Genomic DNA, 26916 nt, shown 5'->3' on the forward strand with positions numbered 1-26916 from the left:
GAAGCACAGAGAAGCAGCTAAGGGTTTGGTTACTTAAAAGTTTATTACGGGCAAAAGGTACTGGCTCGAGGACTCAAGCCAAAGGCAACTTCCCACGGCCGAGGTTAGATAAGGAAAGGGAGGGATGCCCGAGCCTCAGCTGGGGCCAGCTCAGGGCTGGGGGTCAAGGCCAGAACACTGTCGTATTCTGCCCACTGAGTCCCAGCCAAGACAGGGGAGGCCCAAGGGGACCCAAGACCCTATGACCCAACCTGGGAAGGGGCAGGGAAAGGCACAGGTCAGGCCTCCCTCACCTCTGTGACAGGAATATAGGCACCATGGGGAGGTGCTCCTGACTCCCCCAAGACCAAGAAGGGGGCTCTTCCCTGGGGACATTCTGTGTCACAGAGAAGGTGTCCACCAGGACCATCTACCCCCAACCTGGGAGTGGCTCAGACTTGGACAAACACGGAGGCCTGCAGAGCGTGCGGGACCAGGTAGGGCGGGGCCGAGGGGGCAACGTCAGGGCCCGAGCTCATCCTTCCACTTCTGCAGCTTCTTGTCCATGGCCTGGAGTGTGGATTCATCCTGCACCAACACAGACGGGTCCGACCCTCTCCCCACACCCCCAGCGGGCCTTGGGAAGCTCGGGGAGCCCTTCCCTCCTCCAGCCCTGCCCTTTACCTTCACAAAACAGATGCGGATATAATGGTCAAAGTGCTTGCGATGGGGCGCACTGTAGAAGATGGAGACCGGGATGGCCCCCAAGCCCTGGAGAGGAGGGAACGCATGCTCAGCACAGCCCCACAGCCCGCAGGCCTCGGCGGGGGGATGGAGAGCTTCCACGATGGGCGGGGGAAGGCCAGATAGCTTCAGTGCAGCGCCCTCCAGTGCCGTGTCAAGGTCGGAGGAAAAGAAACCCAGAGCATCATTCCAAGTCCCTCGTTGTGTACAGAGGGCAGATGGGGGCCGAGAGGGGGGACAATTATGTGGCAGGTCCGCGCAGAGCCAGAGAGGAAATGAACCTTAGAACCGTAGCTCTGAGCTGGATGGATCAGAGTTAATGGGCCAATGCCTCACTGAACAAAGGGAAGACCAAGGCCCTGAGAGAGCAGGAATTCTTGCCAGCCCACATGGTATCTTTGTGCAAATTAAAAATAGACTCCTTATTCCTTGAAATGGATGCAACCCTGTACCAGGGCTCCTCGCAGAGGCTGGGCTGGATTTTGGCCCATGAGCCCCTTGGTCGGGCACCCTTGAACAGTGCACAACCTGTAAAACCATATCCTAGGGGCTCCGGCAGAGGCCCAGCCTACCTTGTTCTTTATCATCCACTTGACGAAGCGGCTGTCGTACGGCTCATCTGTAGCGCCTGGCAAGTCAGGCATCTTGCTCTCTGCCGGACAGAGGCCATGCTGAGCCCTGGGCAGCCTCCAGCCCCCGGGACCCTGCCCAGCCTGGCCACTCCCACTCACTCAACTCCGAGATGTCCGTGATGAGGAAGTAGCTGCCCTGCGGGATGATGGGCCTCAGGCCCACGGACTGCAGGCTTCGCATCACGTGGTCGCGGCTGCGCTGTGAGGCCTGTTGAAACTGCACGAAGTAGCTGCTGGGTTGGCCAAAGTGCAGCTGCTCCCGCTCGAAGCTCTCGGCTACTGCGGCCTGGGGGGATGGACGAGCAGTCAGGCGGGACCTGACCCTGGAGCCCTCCTCCCCCCACCGAGGGGTACCCTGCCCCTCCTCACCTGGGCCTGCGTGGGACAGTGAAAGATAGAGTTCTGGTGTACAGTGTGCAGGTGCTTCAGGAGACGACCCGGGCCCAGCACCCAGCCCACCTGGACCAGGAACACAGGTAGGGGCTGAGGTCCTTCAGGGCCTGGCCAAACCTGTTCTTAATTCCCAGGCCAGCCTCACCTGCCAAGGATCATAGCAGGGAGGGGTTACACCCACCCTCATCAACTCACCTTCCAGCCAGTGGCACTAAAGGTCTTGCCAGCGCTGCCAATGGTCAGGGTGCGATCCCACATGCCAGGAAGGCTGGCTGCCCAAAGTCAAAGAGAGCAGCTGCTGAGATGGGGGAGGGGCGTCAAAGGGCTGGGGGGGGGTCCCCGTGGGCACTCAGGCTCTCAACACCCTCACTCCGTTCTGTGCTAAGTTATTTACAGGACTTATTTCAGCTCATCCTGACGGCAACCCTGGGAGGCAGGTGCCATTGTGTTTTCCTGTTCTCGGAGAGGTGAAGTCACTGCCCCAGGTCAACCACTTGTGTGGCTCCTCCCACCCCTCAGTCCCAATCACCAGGCCTCTGCTGACTCCCAGATTGGGCTCAATGTCCTGCCACAAGTGTCCAGGGGAATGGGGGCACCCTGGCTAGCTCGGCTCACCGATGCTGACGTGCTGATACCCGTCGTAGACCAGCCACTGGTAGACCTCATCGGCGATGCAGACCACGTCATGCTGTTGGCACAGGCTGGCCACCAGCTCCAGCTCTGCCCTGGAAAACACCTGTGGGGCCCGTCCCCAAACAGAGAGCCCTGCTCAGGGAGATGCAAGGATACGGCCAAACCCAGTGCTAAGGGCTTTTGCTTTTCTGCTCCATCCTACTGAATCCCCGTGTTGACCCTGCGAGGTCTGTGTGAGATCATAGAAAACACATGTATTGGTCTCTGCCCCCAGTTCCTGGCACAGAGCTCCTGAAACCCTTGTAAATTCCTAAGTGCCAAGAGCACTAGGAGCATCTTTTGTTCTAATGAGGTGACTCTGGGTGGGCTCCTGGATGGGGGCTGCTCACCAGAAAGAGCAAGCCATGATTAGAAGTTTGGAATTTTCAGCCCCGCCCCCCATCCTTCAGAGAGGGGAGAGGGGCTAGAAACGGAGACAATAATTGATCCTGCCTACGTGAGGAACCCTCCAGAAAAATCCCAGTCGTACGAGCTTCCAGGTTGGTGAACAATCCACGTACTGAGCGGGTGACACACCCCAACTCCACAGGGACAGAAGCTCCTGTGCTCAGGACCCTCCCTGACCTCACCCTGTGTATCTCTTCATCAGGTTGTTCAGCTGTGTCTTTATCGCCTAAGTGTTTCTCCGAGTTCTGTGAGCCGCTCTAGCAAATTAATTGAACCTGACGAGGGGGTTGCGGGAACCTCAGATTTATAGTCCCAGGTCAGAAGCACAGGTGACAACCTGGACAGCATCTGAAGTGGGCTGGAGGCAGCCTTTACCTGTGGGAGCTGACACTATCTCCAGACAGACAGCGTCAGATTTGAATTGAGTTAAACTGTAGGACACCCAGCTGGTGTCACAGAATCGCTTGGCGTAGGGGGACCCCACCCCCATATCCGGCGTCAGAGCGTTGTGAGTGAGGAAGTAGTGTGAGAGAGAAGAAGAAACACAGGTGGAAGATGGACCATTCCTTTACATGGATCGGTTCTGTCATGTTCCCATTTTACAGATGAGAAAACCCTCTGAGAGTTGAAGTCACTGTCCCAGGGTCACAGGGAAGTAATGGGGGCACCCCTTGGTGGTGCTGGGCTCCGCCAGCCCAAACCCTGACGCCTTCCCCAGGGATTCCTGCCCTGTCCCTGGGACCCCTGGGAGACCTGGTCCTCTGAGCTCATTGCAGGTAGTCCTCCCACCTCACAGATGAAGAAACTGAGGCCCCGTGGCAGCACAGCAGTAACAGAGCAGGGACACCTCGTCTGCAGGGGTCTGCGGAAGGGGTGTCTCAGGTACCTTTCCTAGGGGGTTGCTGGGAGTGTTGAGGATTAGGGCTTTGGTGCGAGATGTGAACTTGCTGGCCAGCTCCACGGGGTCCAGCTGCCAGTCGCTGCAGGAATCCAGTTCCCCATCCCGAGTGGGGCTCTGCAAGAGGAGGTGGGGGGGATGGCAGTATTCACCTCCCTGACATTCAACACTAGGCATTTGTCCCCACCCTCTCTCCTCTGGGGCTCTGGACACTGCTCTCCCCATCCTGGAGGAACTGGCCTCCTTCACTTCCTTCCCCCTTTCCCATCTCCCAGGGTCCAATGCAGCACACTCCTTGGACCCCGCTGCCCACCCCAAGCCCCAACCATCATCCTCACCGGCTTCAGCGACACAAACACAGGGCGACCCCCCGCCATCAATGTCATGGGCTCATAACAGTCGAAAAACGGCTCAATGATGATGACCTGGTACAAAGGTCGGATCAGCTGGGGTCAGCACCTCTGTGACCCCTCACTCCCACCCAGCCCTAGCCTTGCCCACTTGCCTCATCTCCTTCATCCACCAGGGCCTGGAAGGCTGTGAACAGGGCCCCGTAGGCACCCATGGTCACCAGCACGTTCTTGCGCGGGTTTATCTCCTGTCCGAGAAGCTTCCCAAAGAAACTTGCCAGGATCCTCGTCAGTGGTGGGTAACCCTGCCAGCACAGTAGGGGTCAGCTGCCTGGCTCAGCCTGGCCCTCCCTCCTGCTCAGTGGCATCCAGCCAATTCTAGCACCTTCCAGAAGCAGGCCTGGGGGCAAAGTCAGCTCCGGTGGAGTGGGTTCTTTCATCTCTTCTGTCAGCGCTTGCCAGGGAGCCTGATCTGTGCCAGGCCCAGCGCCAGGGCTGGGACTTGGTGGAGAACCAAACAGGGTATGTGCCTTCCTGGGGCACAGTCCAGCGGAGCCCCAGCGTAGGAGCAGCTCCACACTTGAAACACCTCCCTTCAAGTTGAAGAAGCACATTCGTGCCATCTGATCCTCCCAGCAGCCTTGCTGGAGAAGTATTATTTGATCCCCACCATTTGACAGGTAGAAAAATAGAGACCCAGAGGAAAGGAAACAACTTGCCCAAGGTCATGCAGGAATAGGACTTTTGTTGCAGCTTTGGAAGCACCCTGCTTTGAGAGGAAGATTGGATCCATATGCCTGTTTGCTGAGGACACTTATAAAACTCAAGGCCAAGCCAAGCAACTGAAACCTGAGGTCTAGAACCTAACTAAATCATTCACTAAACCAGATGCGACTACATAAAAATTAAAAATTTCTGTACAGCAAAATATACCATGAGCAAAGTGAAAAGACAAAAAAACACTGCAACATAAGAGAAAGAGGTAAGATATTTAATATATAAAGAGCTCTTACAAAGCAACAAGACAACGTAGACACCCAAATGAAAACATGGGGTAGGTCTTGAAAGAAAAAGTGCTGATTCCCAATAAGCAAATGAAAAGAACTTTCCTGCCAGCTCTGAGACTAGTCTGTTGGTAGGGATGTGAGTAAACCTTACTGGAGGGCAATTTGACAATATCCATTACATGTTTCAATGCTTACAACGTTTGATTCCCCACTTTTACTTCTAGGGATTTATCTGAGAGAAACACACGTATGTGTGCAAAGACATACACACAGATATTCACTGTGGCATTGCTTATAATAGTGAGATATGCAAACCAGCCCATCAGTGCAGGACTGGTGACATAAATCACAGCACATGTAGGCAATGGAATACTATGCAGCCACAAAAAAGCATGAGGCTATTTCGACATGTTGTCCAGGACATATTATTTAGTGAATTCCGACAGGTAAACTTGTCCATGACATGCTGTTTAATGAGATAAACATGTTACAGAAGATTATTTATAGTATGAGTCCATTTGTATTAAAAAAATGCAAATCTCACATGTGAGTACATGCATGTGTGTGTGTGTGAGGAGGTATTTATATAGCATCTAGTAAAGTTAAAAGTTAAAAAGTCTAAACACTCTCGGCAAAGCAGCCAACTGCTGGCAGTGGTTATCCGTGGACGCTGGAACTGGAGGGAACTTCATCCAGGAAGTTCTCATGCATGCCAAAGTTTAAGAATGAGGCTCTCCTCCAAGGGGTGCCAAATATTTACTCTGACACTTTGCAGAAAGAGTTTGGATTTAGAGTCAAATCAATCAGCAGCTGTCTCTTAGGGCTCAGCTCAGGTGTCACCTCCTTCAAGAAGCCTTCCCTGATCTCCCGGGTTTCATTCCCTCCTTCCTGCTGCCACAGATAACCCCATCCTCCTCCATCACAGTGTATCAACTGCCTTTGTTTTCTGCTTTTGTGTTGTTTTTCTGTCTGCCTTTCCCCAGACCATGAGCTGTCCCAGGGCCTGGAACACAGGGGACACTCAGTGAACACTGAACTATGGTCAGACTCAATTCCCTGGGCTCTGCCCCATGAACCCTGACACCCAGGAGGGCTTGTGCCCAGAAAGGCCTGCTCCTTCCTCCCCCCGGGCCTCCTAGAGGCTTGTGTCCAGGGGCCCCGGGAGGCGTTGGGAGACTCACAAATGCCGTGGTGTACTGGTTGAGCATGAAGTCCCCGCTGACGGCGTGCTGAAAGGCCTCCACGGCGAAGGCTGGGGGTGGGAAGTCGGGAAAGCCTTGGCCCAAGTTCACAATATCATCCTCACTGGACAGTTTGATAAACTCCACCCTGGGGAACAAATGGAGAGTTGGCCGGCCCACCCCTCCACCCCGACCTGGATTTCCACCTGTTTCCAGGACAAAGAGCAATGCACTGGGCTCATTCTAGAACAACTGGACAACTAGCATCTGCCCTGGCCTGAAGGTCTGTGGAGGCTCAGGACTTGTCCCACACTTTTTTTTTTTGAGGAAGATTAGCCCTGAGCTAACATCTGCATCTGCTGCCAATCCTCCTCTTTTTGCTGAGGAAGACTGGCCCTGAGCTCACATCCGTGCCCATCTTCCTCTACTTTACATGTGGGACACCTGCCACAGCATGGCTTGCCAAGCAGTGTCATGTCTGCACCCGGGATCCGAATTGGCGAACCCCGGGCCGCCGAAGCAGAATGTGCAAACTTAACCGCTGGACCACCAGGCCAGCCCCTGGTCCCACGCTTTGAGATTAGGTGGGCCAGGGACTGTGCCAATGACTTGTCTCAGCCCGGGGGCTTTCAAACTCTTGACCATGATCCATCATCTTTACATCCCAAACCCTGGAGAGCACAAACATGGAATCAGCATTATCCTTCTGGCATGATCTGCAGTATTTCCAACCCTATCCTACGCTGTTTAGAAATACTTGTTGAGACCCTCTAAGTGGATTGCACGACCCCTTAATGCATTTGTCAACACCACAGTTTGAAATGCATGCTCACATAACCTTCCAGTAGTCTCTGGGGCACGTCCTGTTCCTCAGTCACAATGGGAAGGGAGAAACTGAGGTTCGGGGTGACGTCCCAAGGGCTCCTGGTTAGTGCACGGCACAGCCAGCCTTTGATTCCGTCTGTCTGAAGCCAAGTTTATGCTCTTGACCTTTACCCTGGATAGAATGGGTCCCCACCAGCCCTGCCATCTGCCATCTCTGGCCCCCAACAACCTTTCTTCTGGCCCTGCCTGGTGGCCAATTCTTCAGGGAAACTGGGAGACAGGCTGAGACTCTGGATGAAGGGCTGGTATGTGCTGTGAGGTTGGTTGAGGGCAGAGGAGTCAGGCTGGGCTGAGTTGAATTTGCATAACAATAAATATCATTATATCTAAAATTGGTCATTTTCTCCCCAGAGCTCCACAATGTCTCTGAAGACACACAGCTGCTGAGGCTCAGAGAGGCCGGTGGCCTGCACAGCAGCTAACGGCACAGCCGAGGTAGAAAATCAGGTGATGGATGTTTCATGGTGGTTGGGTCAGGGGAGCCAGGCTCAAAGGCCCTAGAGAGACTGGCTGGCCTCTAGGTAGGGTCTCTAGGGTCCTGATCCTAAGGCCACCACCCTGGGGCCAGCAGGAACCTGGGATCTTCCTTTGCCCTGACTCTCACGGCCCTCATCCCTCCTGACACTCCCCTCCTGTCCCGTGCATTCTCCCAGGCTTGGTCCCACTCTGCCCTGCCTCTGCATGAGACTTAGACTCCCCTGGCCTCGGTCTTCCCCTCTGCACAGTGGGGGTGAGGGGGTCGCATCTGCCTGGTCTGTGGGCCAGGACAGGTTCTTGCCGCCTCTCCCAGCCATCTCCTCGTCTCCCCACTCTGAGTTGGACTTTACCTTATCTGCAAAATGGGCCACAAGGCTGCCCAGCCTCTTCAGAGAGAGGACAGAGGATGGCAGCCTGCGGATCAGGACCCCGGAGGCCCAACCTATAGGGCAGCCGGATCTATAGGGCCTTTGGGCCTTGCTCCCTCTGTCCCAAAGCCCCAAAAGCCACGAGACATCAAAGGAGAAGATGGAGGTGGAAGATCTTTGCAAAACACAAGTGCTGTCCATGAGGAGAGTTTGAAAGAAAAAACGGTCCCATTTTTTGTAGAAACAAAGAGCAATATTTTTTTTTTTTGAGGAAGATTAACCCTAACTACTGCCAATCCTCCTCTTTTTGCTGAGGAAGACTGGCCCTGAGGTAACATCCGTGCCCATCTTCCTCTCCTTTATATGTGGGACGCCTACCACAGCATGGCTCTTGCCAAGTAGTGCCATGTCCACACCCAGGATCCGAACCGGCGAATCCTGGGCTGCTGAGAAGTAGAACGTGCGAACTCAACCACTGCGCCACCAGGCCGGACCAGCGATAATTTTTTTAAAGTGTAGAGGTGTCTATGTTCCTGGCCAAAGGCGGGGGGAGTGGGAAGATCATTCAATCTTTCTTATGCATCTTCCCACTGCGTCTACTGTGTCACTAGTAACAACGGGCACGTGTGCCTTCTGTGTTTGGAACAAGTCAATGAAGGAAAGACGGTAACCTCTGCAAAGGTCTGGGAGGAGCTGCATGTATCTCACCTTCTTAGCTTACTGAGCTCACCCTACTCTGTACCGAGTGTGGAAGAGAATCACCCCTGGAAAGCCCTCAGCCTGGTGCCTGGGTACTGGCTATGGCTGTCATACAGCATTTCACCTTATCCTCCCAAGGCCCTTCAATTGAAATCGAATTATCTCCATTGTGCAGCTGGGGGGGCCAAGGCTCAGAGCAGGTGCCTCTTCAGCCCCAGCGCCACAGCCAAGCAGGGTGAAGCTGAGGTTCGGACTGAAGCCTGCTGTTTCGGGTCTCGCCTCTCCCGGCCTGTGATTGCAGGGCTCTGGCTGCAGCTCTCACAGTCCGAGTACTGCAGCTGCTCCGGGTACCACTGAGTCCCTGCAAACCCAAGGACCGCCAGCCCCTTCCTGCCCCTGCACCCAAGGGGACAGCCAGGCACCTCCCCAGCCCTGCCCGCCTCACCAGGGGTTGTAGTCAATCCCGTCCAGCCTTCGAGCCTGCAGCCTTTTCGCCATGGTGAGCTGGAGACAGAGCAGTGGAAAGTCAGAGTGGGAGGGGCAGCAGCCTCGCTGGCCCTGGGAGACGGCTGTTTTCTGACTGCAGCCTCAAGCTGTCCACTCGCAGGGAGGAGGCGGCCCTCAGCGCTCCCAGGTAGCAGGGCAGCCTTGAGCCTGCCTCCCCAGAACCTGTCCCTGCTCCCTGAGCCCCCGTCCCCACCAAGCCCCTGCACCTGTCCCTGCCGGCCCCCACACCTGCTCCTCCTCATTCACCAGCCTTGACTTGCCCATCTGCCAGCGCGGGCTCCACATGTCCTGACATACACAGCCAGGATTCAGTGGGGTTAAAGTTTGACCCAGGACGGGCTGGAGGCTGAGGAGGAGGAGAGGGAGGAAGGAGGATGTGGGGGAGCGGGGGAGAGATCCTAGCAACAGTGACAGCAGCAGCTTCCCTTTATAGAGGTCTGGCTAAGCTCTTCCATTTACTTCTCAGAACACTCTGATGGGCCCATTTTATAGAGGAGAAAATCGAAGGGGGAGGGAGGGGAGTGATGTGTTCAAGGTCACACAGCAAATACACTCAGACTCAGGCCTGAGACAAGGCACATTCTGACTCAGGGAAAGGGGATCCTTGCTCAGTCCTGGGGGGCTCAGGGGCCCTCCTCCAAGCTGGCTCCTCCCCTCCTCTATGTTCCTTCTAGGCCAGCTTTCCCCTCATCAACAGGTGCGCAGACACTGGCCAGGCCTGACGGCTGCCAAACTCGGGTCCTAAGCCCGCCTTGGCTGGGTGACATTGGACAGGTGACTTTGCTCCTCCTGGCCTCAGTCTCCCCATCAGTACAATAGGTGCACGGACTTCCCGTCCCTGGGAGCTCCGGTCCTACAGGCGGGTGGGTCTCAGACGGCTGGCAGAGGGTGGGGCCCGGGCTCTGGTGTTCTCCTCAGCCGCCTGCTGTGGCTAACACTGAGCCCTTCCTGCTTCTCATGCTCTTGCTAGGTTCCCACAGCACCCCTCTCAGAGGTGCTCTGATGATCCCGATCTGAAGATGAAGACACGGAGGCTCAGAGAGGTTCAGGGACCTGCCCAAGGTTGGAGGAGGAGCTGGACAGGACCCTGGTCATGGGGGCGGCAACACAGGCCTGGGGACTGTCTGTATATGGGCCAGGTTCTTCCATAGCCTAGGGGTCCTGCTCATGTGAGCGCTGCGCAGAGCCCAGCTGGGGGCCTGGCACCTAGTGGGCGCACTGCCAACATTGCCAGCCCTGTCCCTTCACTGGATCCCTGACAGGATCACCAGGCCTGGCACTCATTACACATTGAAATAGTATTTTTCTTTTTTATAAGATTGGCACCTGAGCTAACAACTGTTGCCAATCTTTTTTGTTTTTTTCTGCTTTTTTTCTCCCCAAAGCCCCCTAGTACATAGCTGTATATTTTAGTTGTGGGTCCTTCTAGTGTGGCATGTGGGACACCACCTCAACATGGCCTGATGAGCAGTGCTAGGTCCGCGCCCAGGATCCAAACCAGTGAAACCCTGGGCCGCCAAAGCAGAGCACATGAACTTAACCCCTCAGCCACGGGGCTGGCCCCCAAGATGCTTTAAAATGAGGGTGATCTCTGCCAGGGAGAATCACGTTATCCCCAAAATGTGAGTTAACGGTGATTACCTTTGGTTGTTTGGTTAACAAATATTTTTTCTTCTCTATAATTTTCTTATTTTCCAAGTTTTCTAAAATAAACGTTTTATTTTCATGATTAAAAAATGTGGGAGAGGGGCTGGCCTTAGCAACTCAGTGGTTAAGTTCGGCACACTCTACTGCTTCCTGGGCGTGGACCTATGCCACTCATCAGTGGCCATGCTGTGGTGGTGACCCACATGCAAAAAAGAGAATAGCACAGATGTTAGCTCAGGGCAAATCTTCCTCAGCAAAAAAAAAAAAAAAAAAAAAAAAAAAGTGGGAGAAAATCACATTTTAGGAGAATATTTATCAATGTGATATACTGATATCAATAAAATAGGCTACAAAATAGTGTGTACAGTATGATTATATTTTAATCATAAAAATATACCCTAATATACATAATTTTTTCTACGACCATATATGAATAGGAAAAAAAAGTCTGGAAGGAAATATATCTAAAATGTTAAGTTCTCTCTGAGTGGTGGAATTATAGGTGATTTAGCTGCATGTGTGTGCTTCTCTATGTTTCCAAGTTTTTTGGACAGAGACCACACCCATATTTGATCGATTCTGATACATGCATTCTTTCGCATTGTCCTTTCTCTGAATTCAGACGTGTCTTACGATGTATAGCATGAGTTTCACTGGCATCTCCTTCCCTTACTAGTTCATAAAATAACAGTGCATTTACAAGTGACGGCATCACGGATTCAAAGACGTAAGGAATTACTTTCGAATTGCGGATGCATGATATTAAAAGAAAAATAAAATGAACATGAGCTGGGGCAGTGAGGGGAGGTGGGGGATAGAAGTGAAGTGAGGGAAGTTTGAGGAGGGTGGGGTGGGGAAGGAGTAGAGGGGTGCAGAGGCACAGAGAGAGGCAGAACAAAGGAGGCAAACAGAGTTGAAAGTGTTTAGGAAGGAGATACAAATAATGCGGGAATTCCAGAACCTTGGGGTGCTCAAAGAAGTGACCTTCAAATACGTGCCATGGAGAAGTGAGGAAACAGTGCCTGTTCCTGGGCTTATGCATAATGTATTCATTCAGTCACCATTTATTGAGTACAAACTGTGTAGCGAACACTGGGCTGGGCACAGGGGATGGTGGGGAGGCAGCAGCACCAAGTCGACTACTCAGATGCAAGAATGCAAGTTCTAGACTAGAGGCAAGGGCAAGGTAAGGGCCACACCCAGGCTGCAGTCAGGGAAGGCTTCCTGGAAGAGAAGGCTCATGCACAGCTTTGAAGCCAGGACCAAGCCAGATCCCAGGAGCCCCAGGTTGTGCAGGGGGCAGAGCAGCTGGGGTTAGAACACTTACAGTCTGGTGAAAGCACTGGGTGAGGGAAGCTCCAGTCTTCTTTCCCCAGAGGGGCCCCACCAGGTGCAAACAGATGGCTGCCACATTCTTGAACATGCCTCCCAAAGCCACGGGCACTGACAACTCCTCCTCCACAGGGAAAGGAGAAGGGAAGAGAATGTCCCGGCCAGAGAATGGCTCTGAGTCCAGGACCTGGGTCCCAGACACAGCAATCATAACAACCACAACAAGGGCTAATATTTATTGCTTGGTCACTGTGCACCAGGCATGGCCACAAGTGCTTTGTTGTAGGATTATCCCTCAGTCCTCAAAAACCCCGAGACCCCCTCCCCCACCAGCAACCAGAGTGACCTTTTCAAAACGTACATCACCTCTAATGAAAAAAATGATCCAGATGAAGATCCTGGATGGCCCCTCGCATCACAGAGAGAGTTGACCCTATGCCATGTTCTGACTCTGAAAACATACACACCACCTGCAAATTATTCCTGTGCTAAAACCAAATCTAAATCACATTGTGATCATGCCTCTGAGTTACCAAAATACAAGGGACAGAAGAACATGTTAAATGACACCACGCAGATGCAATCAACAAATTCAGAATGATGGAAAGTCTATAGAATAAATGACCCTGTTTCTTCAACAAATAAAGGGAAAGGGGAAAAAATGTCCAGGGCACTAGATTAAAAGAACTTAGACATATATAAAAAACTGAATGCCTTGAAAAAGAATAAAAATCTTGGAGGACCCACTGTGCAACTTCAAAGCTTACCAAAAAGCTACAGGCACTGAGAAGGTGTGGTAGCAACATAAGGACAGACATATAAGTCAATGGAACAGAACTGAGAGTCCAGAAATAAACTCTCTCACATTTATGGTCAATTGCTATTTAACAAAGGTGCCAAGAAAATTCAATGAGGAAAGAACAGTTTTTTCAACAACTGGTGCTGGGACAACTGGGTATCCACACAAAAAAGAATGAATTTGGACCCCTACCTCACACCATACACAAAAATTAACTCCAAGTGGATCACAGACCTAAATAGAAGAGCTAAAACTTTATATAAAACTCCTGGAAGAAAACCGGAGTAAATCTTGGTGACCTTGAGCTAGGAGATACAACACCAAAAGCACAAGCAGCAAAAGAAAAAATAGATATACTGAACTTCATCAGAACTGACAACTTTTGCTTTTCAAAGGATACCATCAAGAAAGCGAAAAGACAACCCGTGGTATGGGAGAAAATATTTGCAAATCATAAATCTGAATTTCTCCAAAGAAGATATATAAATGGCTAATAAGCACATGAAAAGATACTCAACCTCATTAGTTATTGGGGAAATGCCTTATCAAGATACCACTTCAGAGCCCACCCTGATGGCCAAGCAGCTAAAGTTTGGCGTGCTCCACTTCGGTGGCCCGGGTTTGGTTCCCAGCACATGGAACTACACCACTCATCTGTCAGTAGCCATGCTGTGGCGGCAGCTCACACATAAGAACCAGAAGAACTTACACATGCAACCACAAGAAGTACATATGCAACTATGTCCTGGGGCTTTGGGGGCGGGGGGAGAAAAAAGAGGAAGACTGGCAACAGATGTTAGCTTAGGGTGAATCTTCCCATACAAAAAAAAAAAAGATACTACTTCATATCCATTAGGATGCTGTAACAAATAAGATGGATAATTATAAGTGTTTTGAGGATGTTGAGAAACTGGAACTTTTTTTCTCTTTTTGCTGAGGAAGATTGCCCTGAGCTAACATCTGTGGCAATCTTCCTCTATTTTATGTAGGATGCCTCCACAGTGTGGCTTGACAAGTGATGCTAGGTCTGCACCTGGGATCTGAACCTGTGAACCCCGGGCCACTGAAGTGGAGCATGCAAACTTAATCACTATGCCACCGTGCTGGCCCCCAATCTTCCTCTTTTTTTGCTTGAGGAAGGTTAGCCCTGAGCTAACATCCACACCAATCTTCCTCTATTTTTTTGTGGGACACCTCCACAGCATGGCTGATGAGTGGAGTAAGTCTGCGCCTGGGATTCGAACCCACGAACCCTGGGCAGCTGATGTAGAGTGTTTGGAACTTTAACCACTTGGCAACCAGGCAGGGCTCGAGAGACTAGAACTCTTGTATGTTCTTTCTGGAAAAGTAAAATGGTGTAGCTGGTGTGGAAAACAGTCTAGAAGTTCCTCAAAATGTTAAACATAGAGTCAGTCTATGACCCAGCAATTTCCCTCCTTAGCATATACATAAGAGAAATGAAAACATATGTCCACACAAAAACTTGTCTGTGAATGTTCATAGCAGCATTATTCCTAAAAGCCCCAAAGTGGAAACAATCTACCTGTCTACCAGTTGATGGACATCACTTGACAAACGAAATGTGACAAATCCATACAGTGGAACGTCATTCAACAGTAAGAGGGTAGGAAGCACTGATCCATGCCACAACTTGGATGAACCTTGAGAACATACGCTAAGTAAAAGAAGCAAGGCACAAAAGATCATGAGTGTATGATGCCATTTATATGAAACAGGCAAGTCCGTAGAGGCTTAATAGATTAGTGATCGCCTTGGGCTGGGAGTGGGTGTCGAGGGGTGGGAATGGGGAATGACTGCTAATGGGTGCAGAGCATCTTTTTGGTGTGATGAAACTGTTTTAGAACTAGATTGTGGTGATGGCTGCATAAATGTGAATACACTAAAAACCACCGAATGGTACACTTTAAATGGTTGAATTATACGGCGCATGTATTATTATATTCCAATAAAGCTGTTTTTAACAATTCCCAAGCTTTGGGGGAAAAAAAGGCAGTGCCCTTGTGGTGGCCATGGGAATGTGTCGCTCTGACTGCCAGGAGCCTAACGGACGGCTGCGCTCAGAAACCCGACCCCAGTCCTCAGCACTGAGGCCAGGCTCTCACAGGCTGCTCCAGCCAGTGCCTGAGGGACTCTCCAAGACGCTCAGTGGCTTTGCCGGAACTTTCTGAGAACGGCACCTCAGTCTGAGACTTCTCCTTCCAGCCTTTCTTCCTCCCTTCTCTCCTCCAAGGGGGTCAGAGCACAGCCCTCAAAAAGGAGTGGGTGTTGGAGGTTGGGGTGGGGGGCGTTCTAGATTCAGAGACTAAAGGGTCACAATAAGCAAAGGCAGCATGTGAGTCTTAACTGGATTCTGGACTGGCGATGACAACAACAACAATGAAAGCCCACAAAACATAGTTTTGGGACAACTGGAGAAATCTGAATGTGGCCTGCATATCAGGTGACACAACGGACTCAATGGCCAACTTCTCTGGTGCAACAATGTGGGCGGGTTACATAGGGGACGGTGTTCTCAGGAGGCACATGCTCAAGTACTCAGAGGGGAAGTGTCAGGATGTCTGCAACTTGCTTTCAAAAGATTTAGCCAAGAAGACATTTCTCTACAAAGGCAGGGCAGGGAAGACAGAGACATGGGCAAATGGGGTGAAATGTTACCTAGTGGTGAATCCGGGGGGTAGGCACACACGCGGCCACTGTCTGGTTCTTTCGCCTTTCCTGTATGTCCAGCTTTTTCAATAAGCCGAGAGGGAAAAGAGGCAACGTCCAGACCTCGTCTGGGATAGTGATGCAAAGACGCCGATTCTGACTGGTGCTGCCCTCAGTATAAGTCTCTGCTTTAGGGAGCTGCACCTATGACAAACACTGAACTAAAAGACGCTAAGGTGGGGCCGGCCGGGTGGCACAGCGGTTAAGTGTGCACGTTCTGCTTTGGTGGCCCGGTGTTTGCTGGTTCAGATCCTGGGTGCGGACATGGCACTGATTGGCAAGCCGTGCTGTGGCAGGCGTCCCACATAGAAAGTAGAGGAAGATGGGCACGGATGTGAGCTCAGGGCCAGTCTTCCTCAATAAAAAGAGGAGGATTGGCGGTAGATGTTAGCTCAGGGCTAACCTTCCTCAAAAAAAAAAAAAAGTCGCTAAGGTGCTTATTTTCTTGTCAGGCTCTTAAGGAAGGTTTGTAAAGTTTGGTAACTGACTGAGTAAGAAGGGTTACAGGAGAGGGAAGAACAAGCTGAGAGAGAGAGAGAGAGACAGCAAGCACGCACACAGTGGGCACTGTGGGTGGAGAAAACCCCACCACTGCTCTGGGGAACCAGAGGAAAAGCGCTGCTTGGTGGGCTCCATTGTGGCCCCACAAACGGGAGGGGCAGGTCTGATGGGACAGACGTCAACAGTGACCCGGCATCCTACGATAGGAAGGGATCATTAACTTTTTAGGTGTGCTAATGGTATTGGGGATTTCTTGCTTCCTTTTTAATAGTCCTTATATTTTAGAGATATATCCTGAAGTATTTATGACATAATATCTGAGATTTGCTTCAAAATAATCCAGAACGATCCAGATGGAGGAGGTAGAATGAAGATGGGCCATGAATGGAGACTGGAGGGTCAGGATGCTCGACTCTCTCCTGTTTATATTTGGAATGTTCCATCCTCATGAGGTGGAAGTCAGAGCCACAACATGGAAGGAGCCCGAGCCCCTCGTGATGGAGGAAACTTCCCCCCCTCTGGATTTAGTTGAGAAGAAAGCAAGTGAGAGAGAGAGTTAGATCTTGTTTAAGCTACTGTTATCTTGGTTTCTCTTTCATTCACAGCAAACCAGGCCTGACTGATAAACCCTGTCAGTGCCCTCAGCCACAAGCCACCAGGAGCACAGCTGTGACTGAAAAAGTGCAGCGAGGGCAAGCGCACACAGGGAGCCATGGCACGTCTCAGTAAGAGGGTGCTAGAACGTACAGGGTTGGGACTTGGCGGGGAGTGATTTGGGGGAGGGTCTATAGCAGCCAGCATCAGCAATCTTTTTCCGTACAGGGCCAGAGTAAAACGTCAGGCTTTGTAGGACATACAGCCTCTTTCACAGCTTCTCAACTCTGCCGCTGTAGCAGGAAGGCAGCCTTCGCGTGTAAACAGATGAGCGTGTTTGTGTTCCAACAACCCTGCATTTACAAACACCAGGGGCAGACTGGATTTGCACCGAGGGTGCCCCCTGGAGTTTTTAACTCTCAGATCTGTTCACACCGAGCTTCCAGCACTTTGTCAGCCTCAGTTTAGGGTTCCTACTCCCTCGCTGGTCCCTGCGGAGGTTTCTGCTCCTGCGGGTTGTGATTCTCTGAATCTGCCTGTCTGTCTCTCCAGTTCCAGGGGCAGTGGTTTGCCCTGTGACCTCACTTCTCTGATGGAGCCAGGAAGAGGGCAATTTCTCAGTTTGTTCAGCTTTTCACTTGTAAGGACAGACTGACGACTTCCAAGCTCCAGACACACAGGGCTGGAAACCGAAGTCCAATAGAACCTACCTATTCACAAGATTTCATAACTATCAGTATAATGCTCTAATGTCATTATAGAGGAGAAATAAAGGAAAGTAATGTGTAACCCAATAATGTATATTTTAGTATGTAAATGCTCAGGCTCGCCCACACTAGAAGATTCCATGAAGTAGTGAGCTGCTGGCACCTGCTTCTAAGAAATAAGTTCAGTGTGCCTGGGGCAGCCCCCTGGCCGAGTCCTTCTAAACCCCCTCCCAACCCAGCCTCTTCAATGTCCTTCAAAGCATTTCAGAGCTCTGGAAATTAGCAACCTGCCGAAAGGCGGGGCACTGCCTCCTCTGTTCTTCAATCGCCAGCCTCTCCCCAGAATGTTCCCTGGCACAGGGCTGAGACTACGGTGGGGACCAGGCCCACAGGGCCCCGCCATAGGGGCTCACAGTGTCACGGGGGCGAGAAACATCCCACAAGCACTGTCTCCTTCATTCATCCAGCAAGTACTTCCTGACAAGTGCTAAGAGTGTGTTATGGCTTGAACTGGGCCCTCCAAGAGGACGTGTTAAAGTCCTGACCTCTAGTACCTGTGAAGGTGACCTTATTCGGAAAGAGGATCTTTGTAGACGTAACCAATTTAAAATGAAGTCACAGTGGATTCGGGCGGACCTTAGTCCAGTATGACCTGTGTCCTTATAAGAAGAGGAGAAGAGACACAGACACATAGGGAGAATGCCGTGTGAAGACAGAGGCAGAGAGAGTGATGTGTCCATAAGCCAAGGAAGACCGTGGACTGCTGGCACCCCTAAGGCTAAGAGAAAGGCAGGGGACAGATTCTCCTCCAACGCCTTCAGAGACAGCATGGCCCTGCCGACACCTTGATTTTGGACTTCTAGCCTCCAGAACTGGGAGCCTCTAGAACTGTTGTTAAAACCACCCAGATTGTGGAAGAGAGCTGGGAGAGTCCAGGTGCTGGGGAGTCAGCTGGCCAGAGTTCACCCTCTGTTTTCTTAGAATTGAGAGCCAGCTCCCGGCGGGGCCGTGCAGGAAGTACTCCTTGATCCCTGTGGCTAAGAACCAGAGCTGGAGCAACAAAGAGTAGTGTGATCATTACCCGAGGAGGGACATTCCACGATGTGTCATCAGGGGGAGGGGAGGGTGTGCTTTGGCCTCACTCAGTCAAGGGACACAAGGCCCAAGGCCAGGCCTGAGCCCAGCGCTGGTCACAGTCCACACCCCGTGCTTGCTGTGTGTTCTAGGGGGACCAGCCATGGGGGGACTTGCCTGGGATTGAGGGGTTTCTTGGGATATGGGACTTTCAGTAATAAAACTGGGACCATCCTGGGCAAATGGGACAGTTGGTCCCCTTAGATTGGCCAAATGCAGGGCTGGCTGCTCCTGTCCTGTACCTGACGTCCTGCCAACTCCTCCAGATGGACTTAATCCTAGAGGGACCCCTGCACCCCCCACCACCTCCTGATCACTTGGTTCAAAATCTCCAGAGGCCTGGTAGGCTGACCCTCTCTCTGACACCGTCACCCACATCACTCATGTCTATCAATTCTGTCCTTTCTCTGAAAGTGATTACACCTCCTGTGCCCCAAATCATGCCTTTATCATCTCACCAGATTACAGTGGTAGGAACGACATTACCACTAATATTATATAGCCGTAATTATACCACTAATAAATAGAGCTGATTGCTCTAATTTGTTGAGTGCTTGCTCTGTACCAGGCACTGTGATAAGGACTATACATATGTCATTGGACCCTTTCAACAATCCTGGAAAGTAGGTGCTATCCTCACCCCCATTAATAATGTGGGGGATCAGAATCAGTCACCCCAAAATGTGTCTCTTTGGCTTGATTATTATTATTGGTATTATTATTTTTTTTTTGGTGAGGAAGATTAGCCCTGAGCTAACATCTGCGCAAATCTTCCTCTATTTTTTTTCGCAGATGGGTCGCCACCTCAGCATGGCTGACAAGTGGTGGAGGTGTGCGCCTGGGATCCAAATCTGGGGTGCTGAAGCAGAGAACACCAAACTCAACCACTACACCACGGGGCCAGCCTCTGGATTGATTATTTTTAAGAACAAAAGATGCTGTAAGAAACTTTGACCTTCCCCCTAACTGCCTAAAAAAATTTTAGAAGGCCTGTTCCAGGAAGGAGCCAATATCACAAGGTAACATTGTCTATAGCCAGCCCAGTAAACATTTGTTTATCAAACATTTGCTTTGCCATCTCTATGTAAATTGCCTTCCTCCTCTGTGAAGCCCTAAGCCACTCACCCCAAAATCCTCCTTTGTCTTTAGCTGAAGATGGTATTTAAGGGGGCCACTTTGGCCATTCTGGCAAGTCACTCAGTTTTCCTGGGTCTCTCCCATGTATGCATGTTACAGAGCTTTGTTTGATTTTCTCCTGTTATTCTGTCAATTTAAGTTGTAGACCAGCCAGAAGGACCTAGAGGGTAGAGGCAGTCTTCTGCCCCTATAATAGGCAAGGACATTCGTAATAATGATCTGATAACAGCTGACAATCCTGTGGAGCTCCTGGAGGTCAGGGGAGGGTCTGCACCACCCGGTGCCCTGCATGGGGCAGAAACTCACACGGGAAAACATCCCCGCTGTGGCCCTCTCCCCTCCTGTGCCACAACCTCAGCCCCTCACCCTCTCTGGGCACTGCCAGATCTTGGGAAAGCTGGTGCCTTGGGGCTGGAGGTGGCCTGGCTCCCCAGAGGGCAAGGTGAGCCTGTGTTGGACAAGGATACGCTGAACGAGTCTTGAGGCTGGGGCTGAGGCTGGAAACCAGATTGGGCTTTCCCCGCAGGGGGCTGCCAGGGCAGGGGGTGGTGAGTGCTCCCTGGGCGAGTCTGTAGGCACAGGAGTGGGCATTACACTGCACCCTCCATGGGGCAGGTCTGTCCTGCCAAACTCTTGGTACCCACGCAGGACCAGGCCCCAAGCAGACCCCCAGGAGTGGATTAGAACACAGGCTTTGGAGTCACACAACTACATGCTTTGCTGTCTGTAAGAGGCATGATGACCAGACAGTGACAGGCTTTGAAAGAAGTGCTGTGATTGGTCACTGACCATTAGGCACACCTCTCATTTCCATAGCGATTTGTGGACTGAAGAGCTAGCAAGCAGCAAAGCCCATGCGTTATGCAATTACAGATAGTGAATACTTAGAACATGGCAACTCACATTTGAACCGTGTTGTCGAGGGGCTGGCGCTACTTAAATCGAGGTGCCTAAAACTCGTTCACATCAGAAGCGTGCAAAGCAAGGACTGTTGATGATGTGCATGTTTGTGCATAAGGATGTTTCTAGGGCCATCACTAAATTATTAACGGTGGCTTTCTCTGGGATTGGGATGGGGTCTTATAAACTTCTAAACAGCTTGACTTTTTTTCTTTTTAAATGAGCCTGTGAAGCTCTGAAATCAGACGGACCTCAGACTGAAGCCATTTACTTACTTGCTGTGCGACTTCTGGCAAATTACTAAACCTTTCTGAGAACCATTTCTGAAATGAGAATAATGACAGTAGCTGCCTCATAGGGTTGTACTGAGAATCAGGGAGTAACACAAGAAAATCACTTAGCGTGGTGCCTGGCAAAGAGTGCGTGTCCGGCAAATGTCATCATTATTCTTGTTACGACTTACAAATCAGTTTACAAAGAGGTACCGCCGTGCAGGCAGGTCCAGCGCTGTGGCGAGGGGAGCAGAAACGCACCAGGTGACCTTTAGGACACCTTCCAGTGCAGCTTCCCAAGCATCTAAGATCTCAGGATTCCTTGCTGCCAGGTTGGGGGCCAGTAACCTGTGGTCCGTGTCCTCCCCCAGCACACGCCTCCTTCAGCCTGGGCAGCTACTGGCTACCTTCTTGGCCAGAAGGCACCATGACCCGTTACGAGCAAATGGATGACCCTAGGGAAATGCCGCAGTGACCAATACTCTGGTGGCTGACATCAGCTACATCTCCTATTGCAGTGGCCTTGCCAAGCAGCCTGTCTTGATACCGGATAAAGTCCAGACCCTCCTTAGCCTTGTCAGCAGCTTCCATATGCTCTCCTCTTTCAAATGGACAAATCCTTTGCTTCTGAATAGATGTTGCCCACCTTTGCTCAACTTGTGCCCCTGCCTGGCATGTCCTCCAATCCGATCCCCTGGCAGGGCCTAGCCCCAGCCGTCCCTCCTCTCTGAAGCCTTCTGTGTCCGTGTGGGCCCTCCTCTGAACTTGGAGAGCACCCACCATGTGCCCGACCCTTGTGGTAAATTCTCTCATTTTCCCCTCTCATCTTCTCTAATCTTCCACGATCACTAGGAAGGTATGCTCATTCCTATTTTTCTCAAGAGGTGAAAGAACAAAGCTCACTCAGCTGAGACGGCCTGAGCTGGGACTCAACCCTGGTTCGTCTGTTTCCAAAGTCAAAACTCTTTCCCCCCAAATCCCTCTCTCAGGAGGTGGGTGCTGCTGCCTCCCGGGGGACAGGAGCCATGCCTTGCCCCGCTTCCACCCCACATGGCAGCTTGCAAGGGCAGGCAAGGTGACCTCGGCTTTGCAAGCTGGCCCCACGTCACCTGTCAATTCTATGCAATGAGGATTCTTGGTTTCAGTGAATCTCAATAGGGGCACACTTGGTATTTGGGGTGAGTCGGTTGTTTATTGGGCAGATCTGTCCAGCGCCTTGCAGGATGTTTAGCATCCCTGGGCTCAAAATGTCAGGAGCCCCCCAGTTTCTGAAAAAACACAAACCACACCACCTCTGGAGAAGGGGCCTGGGGAGCAGGTACGACGTGTGCGCAAAACCAGTGTGTCACATGAACAACCACAGAAGATGAAGGCTCAGACTTGGATAACGTGGTCCCAGCTGTACTCTGAATTAGCTATGGGACCTTGGTCATGCCGTACCATAGCCTCTCCAGGCTCAGCTTCCACATCTGTACAACGGGGAGAATAATGATAATGCAATCACGCACAGGAACATCTAGCACAGGTCCCAGCTCACAGTAAACTGTCAGTTACAAGAAGCTATTAACATCTAAACCAGCTGCAGCGGGAGAGGAGTCACGTCTCTCCTGCCCTAACAGTCACCGGGCCACATCCCCCTCCCGGATGGCACTGCCAGCTCCCTGAAAAATTTCCAAGACACTCATCCTACTTCTTCATTCCCAGACAGTGGTACGAGCTGTGGATTCACAGCTGCGGTCCCTCTGTGCTTTTCCAGGACTCTGACTTCAAGTCATTCCCCGACTCTGAGCCTCAATTTCTCCATCTGTAAAACTGATGTGATCTCCCTACTTTTCCTGCCAGGGATTAAATATACATATTTATGTGTTTATTTATTATATAATATATATATTTTTCCCCTCCATATGTAAAACTGCCCTGAAGAGTGAGATTTTGAGTTTGGTTCTGGATCCCGTGCGAGGAGGGATAAAGAGTGGGCTACCTACTGTCTGTGTCACTCAGGGTTCGCCACCAACCCCCCTGGCTTCACACAGAAGCCAGAATGAACGTTTCTAACCTGCAGAGTCTTTGATCATGTCAGGAACCTTCAGGTATGAGTGCGTCTCTGCTCGAGTCTCCAGCCTCATCATTTCCCCTTCCGGACATCCTATGCATCTCTCAGTCACAGATTAAGGTTTTCCATAAACATTAGTTAACCGAGCATAACGACAAAGTCTCTCGCTGGATAATGAATTCTGATTTTTTTTTAGCTCTAAAAACAGTGTCCCTGGGGCCGGCCCGGTGGCGCAGCGGTTAAGTGCTCACGTGCGCTTTGGTGGCCTGGGGTTTGCTGGTTTGGATCCCAGGTGCGGACATGGCACCGCTTGGCAAGCCATGCTGTGGTAGGCATTCCACATATAAAGTAGAGGAGGATGGGCATGGATGTGAGCTCAGAGCCAGTCTTCCTCAGCAAAAAGGGGAGGATTGGAAGTAGTTAGCTCAGGGCTAATCTTCCTCAAAAAAAAAAAAAAAATCATACAGACTTAATAAAATATTTTTTAAAAAACACAAAAAACAGTGTCCCTATAAGACAACTGTTTGGTGAAAACTTGTCAAGTCAATGGTTCTGCCCCAAGAGAGGTGACAGCCTGTCTGGGGAGATCTAACAAGCACACTAACTTATACACAGTTCCAGAAGAGAGAGAAATGACTTCTGGAGCCTTGACTGCACATTCTGGGGCCAGGGGGGTTGGTGGCGAACCCTGAGTGACACAGACAGTAGGTAGCCCACTCTTTATCCCTCCTCGCACGGGATCCAGAACCAAACTCAAAATCTCACTCTTCAGGGCAGTTTTACATATGGAGGGGAAAAATATATATATTATATAATAAATAAACACATAAATATGTATATTTAATCCCTGGCAGGAAAAGTAGGGAGATCACATCAGTTTTACAGATGGAGAAACTGAGGCTCAGAGTCGGGGAATGACTTGAAGTCAGAGTCCTGGAAAAGCACAGAGGGACCGCAGCTGTGAATCCACAGCTCGTACCACTGTCTGGGAATGAAGAAGTAGGATGAGTGTCTTGGAAATTTTTCAGGGAGCTGGCAGTGCCATCCGGGAGTGGGATGTGGCCCGGTGACTGTTAGGGCAGGAGAGACGTGACTCCTCTCCCGCTGCAGCTGGTGTGACTTTGGCCTGCTGGCTATAGAAGGCGGCGGGTAATCAGTGTGAAGGACTTCCTCATGGCTATTAACTCCCCTGTGTTCTTCTGTCACCTCCACCTGGATTATAAAATTAGGGAGTCCTACCCTTTGGAGATGCATGAGCTTAAGTGTGGGGTGCAGGGTGGGAAGCCACAGATGTTGCCACATGGAGGCTTTCTCCAGGAGGGAAGAACGATTCACACAGAAGCCAGAATGAACGTTTCTAACCTGCAGAGTCTTTGATCATGTCAGGAACCTTCAGGTATGAGTGCGTCTCTGCTCGAGTCTCCAGCCTCATCATTTCCCCTTCCGGACATCCTATGCATCTCTCAGTCACAGATTAAAAGTCACTTCCTTTGAGAAGTCCTCCCTGACTGCCCCTGGGCCGAGCCAGGCGCTCCCTCCTCCATGCTTCCAAGGCCTCAGCTTCTGTCTACTGCAGGCCCATGACAGATGCTAACTGCTGGGTAGTCTGCCGCCCTCACTAGACTCCAAGGACAGGAACTGTGTGTCTGTCCTGTTTCCACCCGATGCTCAGCCTCTGGCAGTTCACTTAGCACATTGTACGTCCCCCAAAGCATTAGTGCTGATGATCCCGGGAGGCTGAGGAGTCGGGGAGCAAGGCCTTGTGGAGACCCCCTTTGGGCAACTTTCTTTACTTTTTAAAGATCGGCACCGGAGCTAACATCTGTTGCCAATCTTTTTTTTCTCTTCTTCTCCCCAAAGCCCCCCAGTGCATAGTTGTATATTCCAGTTGTAGGTCCTTCTGGTTGCCCTATGTGGGACGCCTCCTCAGCATGGCCTGATGAGCAATGCCATGTCTGTGCCCAGGATCCAAATGGGAAAAACCCTGGGCCACTGAAGCAGAGCGTGTGAACTTAACCACTCAGCCACAGAGGTGGCCCCTGGATAACTTTCTTAACCTCTCTCTGCTTCACTCACTCATCTGTAAAACTGGGCTCATCTGAGTGTAAAACACAAAGTGGGACACATGGGAGCCCTCGGGTCAGCTACTATGGTCATGGCTGTTAGGTGTACAGGCCAGGACACGGAATTCAGGGAGGGCTGTGCCAGGTCCACAGTCTCAAAGTTGGAAAGGGGCTGCCCTGGATTCCAGTCTGGACTCTGGCCTCCAATGTTTGCCTCTCTTCATTCTACACTTCAGGTTGTCTCCTGTTTGTTGCACATGTTCAGTCAGTAAACAGCTAATAAACAGTTACCGGAAGCCTGCTGTGTTCCAGGCCCCAAGCTTGGTACTTGGATAACTAAAAAGCTTCTCAGTGGGGAGTGGGATAAGTGAGAACGTGGGCATTAGTGTGAAATCCTCCAGGGCTCCAATTCCAGCTTCTCCACTTCCTGGCTATGTGATATTACTAAGGTCCCTAATCTCAGAGCCTGTTTCCTCCTCTAAAAACAGGTAAAAATAAGACCCCCTGACAGGAGAGCTGAAACCAAGCACTGGCTCAACACTTGATGGATGGGATTATCTTCATCATCCTATTTTTAAAATAACCAATCTGTGCACAAGGTAGTGAATTCTTCCCCCTTGCCCAGGTACCCAGGACCCCAGTTCTCCTAACCGACGCCACCACAGTTAACTTCTTGCGCATCGTAGAAGCCGGCGGGTGCGCACACCGGCAGACATCCACACCCGACACACCTTCTGTTACACAAACCGTAGCGCCAATCAACACTGTTCTTTTTGTCCCTTCCTTTTTTCCTCTAAGTTATCTTGGAAGACGTCCTATATGAGTACATGTTGAACACGTTTCGTTTTAGTGGCTGCACAGTATGTCACTGTATGGGTTATTTTTTAACGTAGCTGCCGTTACTATTACCAGTCTGGGAACTGAGAGGACTCAGGATCCGCAGAGCTGTAGAGCTGGAGTACGGGACGGGGTTCCAGCCCAGGCTCTGCCCAGAATTCGCCCAGTTCCCTTGGGCTCCATCTTCCCCACCAGTACGATCGCGGGCGGTTGGGGGCGAGGGATGTGGGTGCAGAGAGGACCAGCCTGGCAGGTCCCAGTGTCCGAGTGAGGGTCAGCGAGAAGCGCACGCAATTTATTCTCACCAGCTGCTCCCGCTGGGTCAACATTTCGGCACAGCTATTTCGCTATACCAGAAGCATCAAACGCCGAATGGACTCTGGTATAATCGAGCTCGGAACCGGCTACCAGGCCCTCCAGCCGCAGCACCCGACCTCGGGGCAGCAACAGTTAAGCACCAGCTACTCACCTCCGCCTCGCTCGCTTCACTCCTCGTCCCCAAGAGCGCCCTGAAGGTTACAGCCGTCCGTGGCCCTTTAAGAAGGTCGAGCCCGGGCTCCGCTACTTCCGCCCCAAAGCAACATGGCGCCAGCACGGTACGGAGGGGTGTGGACGCGAAGAGAGCTCCCCTCAAAAAGATGGCGACGCCCTGGCCGCCGCGTTCGCGCCCGGCGGTGACGTCACTTCCGGGGCGGAGGAGGCTGAGTGGTGCAGTGAGGGACAAACAAAAGGAGGCGCCGGAGGGGCGCAGCGGCCGGCCGCGGGACGAAGCGGCAAGGGCCGGGTGCTGCCAGCTGGGCGGCCGGGTGCGGCGGGCTCAGGTGAGTGGGTGGGGTGGGGAAAAGGGCGCGAGCTGTCATCTCTTGAAACCCACTCCTACACGTCCTTGGCCAGCTGCCCGGCCCCAGGCGCTGGGCAGCTCGGGCTCTGCCCGGGGCCAGCTCCCTGGGGGCTTCCCGCGGCAGTTCAGTTCGGCCTACCTCCGGGCTCCCGCATCCCCGGGGTCTCCGGGG

General features: G+C 51.6%; 2 protein-coding genes across 13 annotated transcripts in view; one reads left to right on the forward strand and one right to left on the reverse strand.

The window, feature by feature from the left end:
• Positions 1-24: 24 nt before the first annotated feature.
• Positions 25-26491, reverse strand: KYAT1 (kynurenine aminotransferase 1). 10 transcript variants are annotated; one of them, XM_046664274.1, is made up of 16 exons: positions 26373-26435; positions 12546-12630; positions 12175-12303; positions 9429-9546; positions 9139-9197; positions 6265-6412; positions 4232-4381; positions 4065-4151; positions 3715-3843; positions 2364-2484; positions 1944-2020; positions 1725-1814; positions 1455-1641; positions 1296-1375; positions 664-750; positions 25-567 (listed from the first exon to the last, which is right to left on the reverse strand). In XM_046664274.1, the coding sequence occupies exons 3-16, from the start codon at positions 12258-12260 to the stop codon at positions 502-504; spliced, it is 1485 nt and encodes a 494-aa protein (XP_046520230.1). In that variant the 5' UTR covers positions 12261-12303; positions 12546-12630; positions 26373-26435; the 3' UTR covers positions 25-501. The 10 variants fall into 10 exon arrangements, with proteins under 10 accessions (XP_046520230.1, XP_046520239.1, XP_046520249.1 ...); XM_046664283.1 differs by lacking the exon at positions 9429-9546 and having other exon boundaries at positions 26373-26432; XM_046664293.1 differs by lacking the exon at positions 9429-9546 and having other exon boundaries at positions 12541-12630; positions 26373-26388.
• A 107-nt stretch (positions 26492-26598) lies between these two features.
• Positions 26599-26916, forward strand: part of LRRC8A (leucine rich repeat containing 8 VRAC subunit A) — a 28078-nt gene continuing 27760 nt past the window's right edge. For 2 of the 3 annotated variants that reach the window (XM_046664227.1, XM_046664190.1), the window contains exon 1: positions 26599-26724. The gene's annotated coding sequence lies outside the window, so the exon portion shown is untranslated. The remainder of the gene's footprint in view (positions 26725-26916) is intronic. The other variant, XM_046664237.1, reaches the window with a different exon arrangement.

Source organism: Equus quagga, chromosome 1 (assembly GCF_021613505.1).
Source record: "Equus quagga isolate Etosha38 chromosome 1, UCLA_HA_Equagga_1.0, whole genome shotgun sequence".
NCBI classification, from domain to species: Eukaryota; Metazoa; Chordata; class Mammalia; order Perissodactyla; family Equidae; genus Equus; species Equus quagga.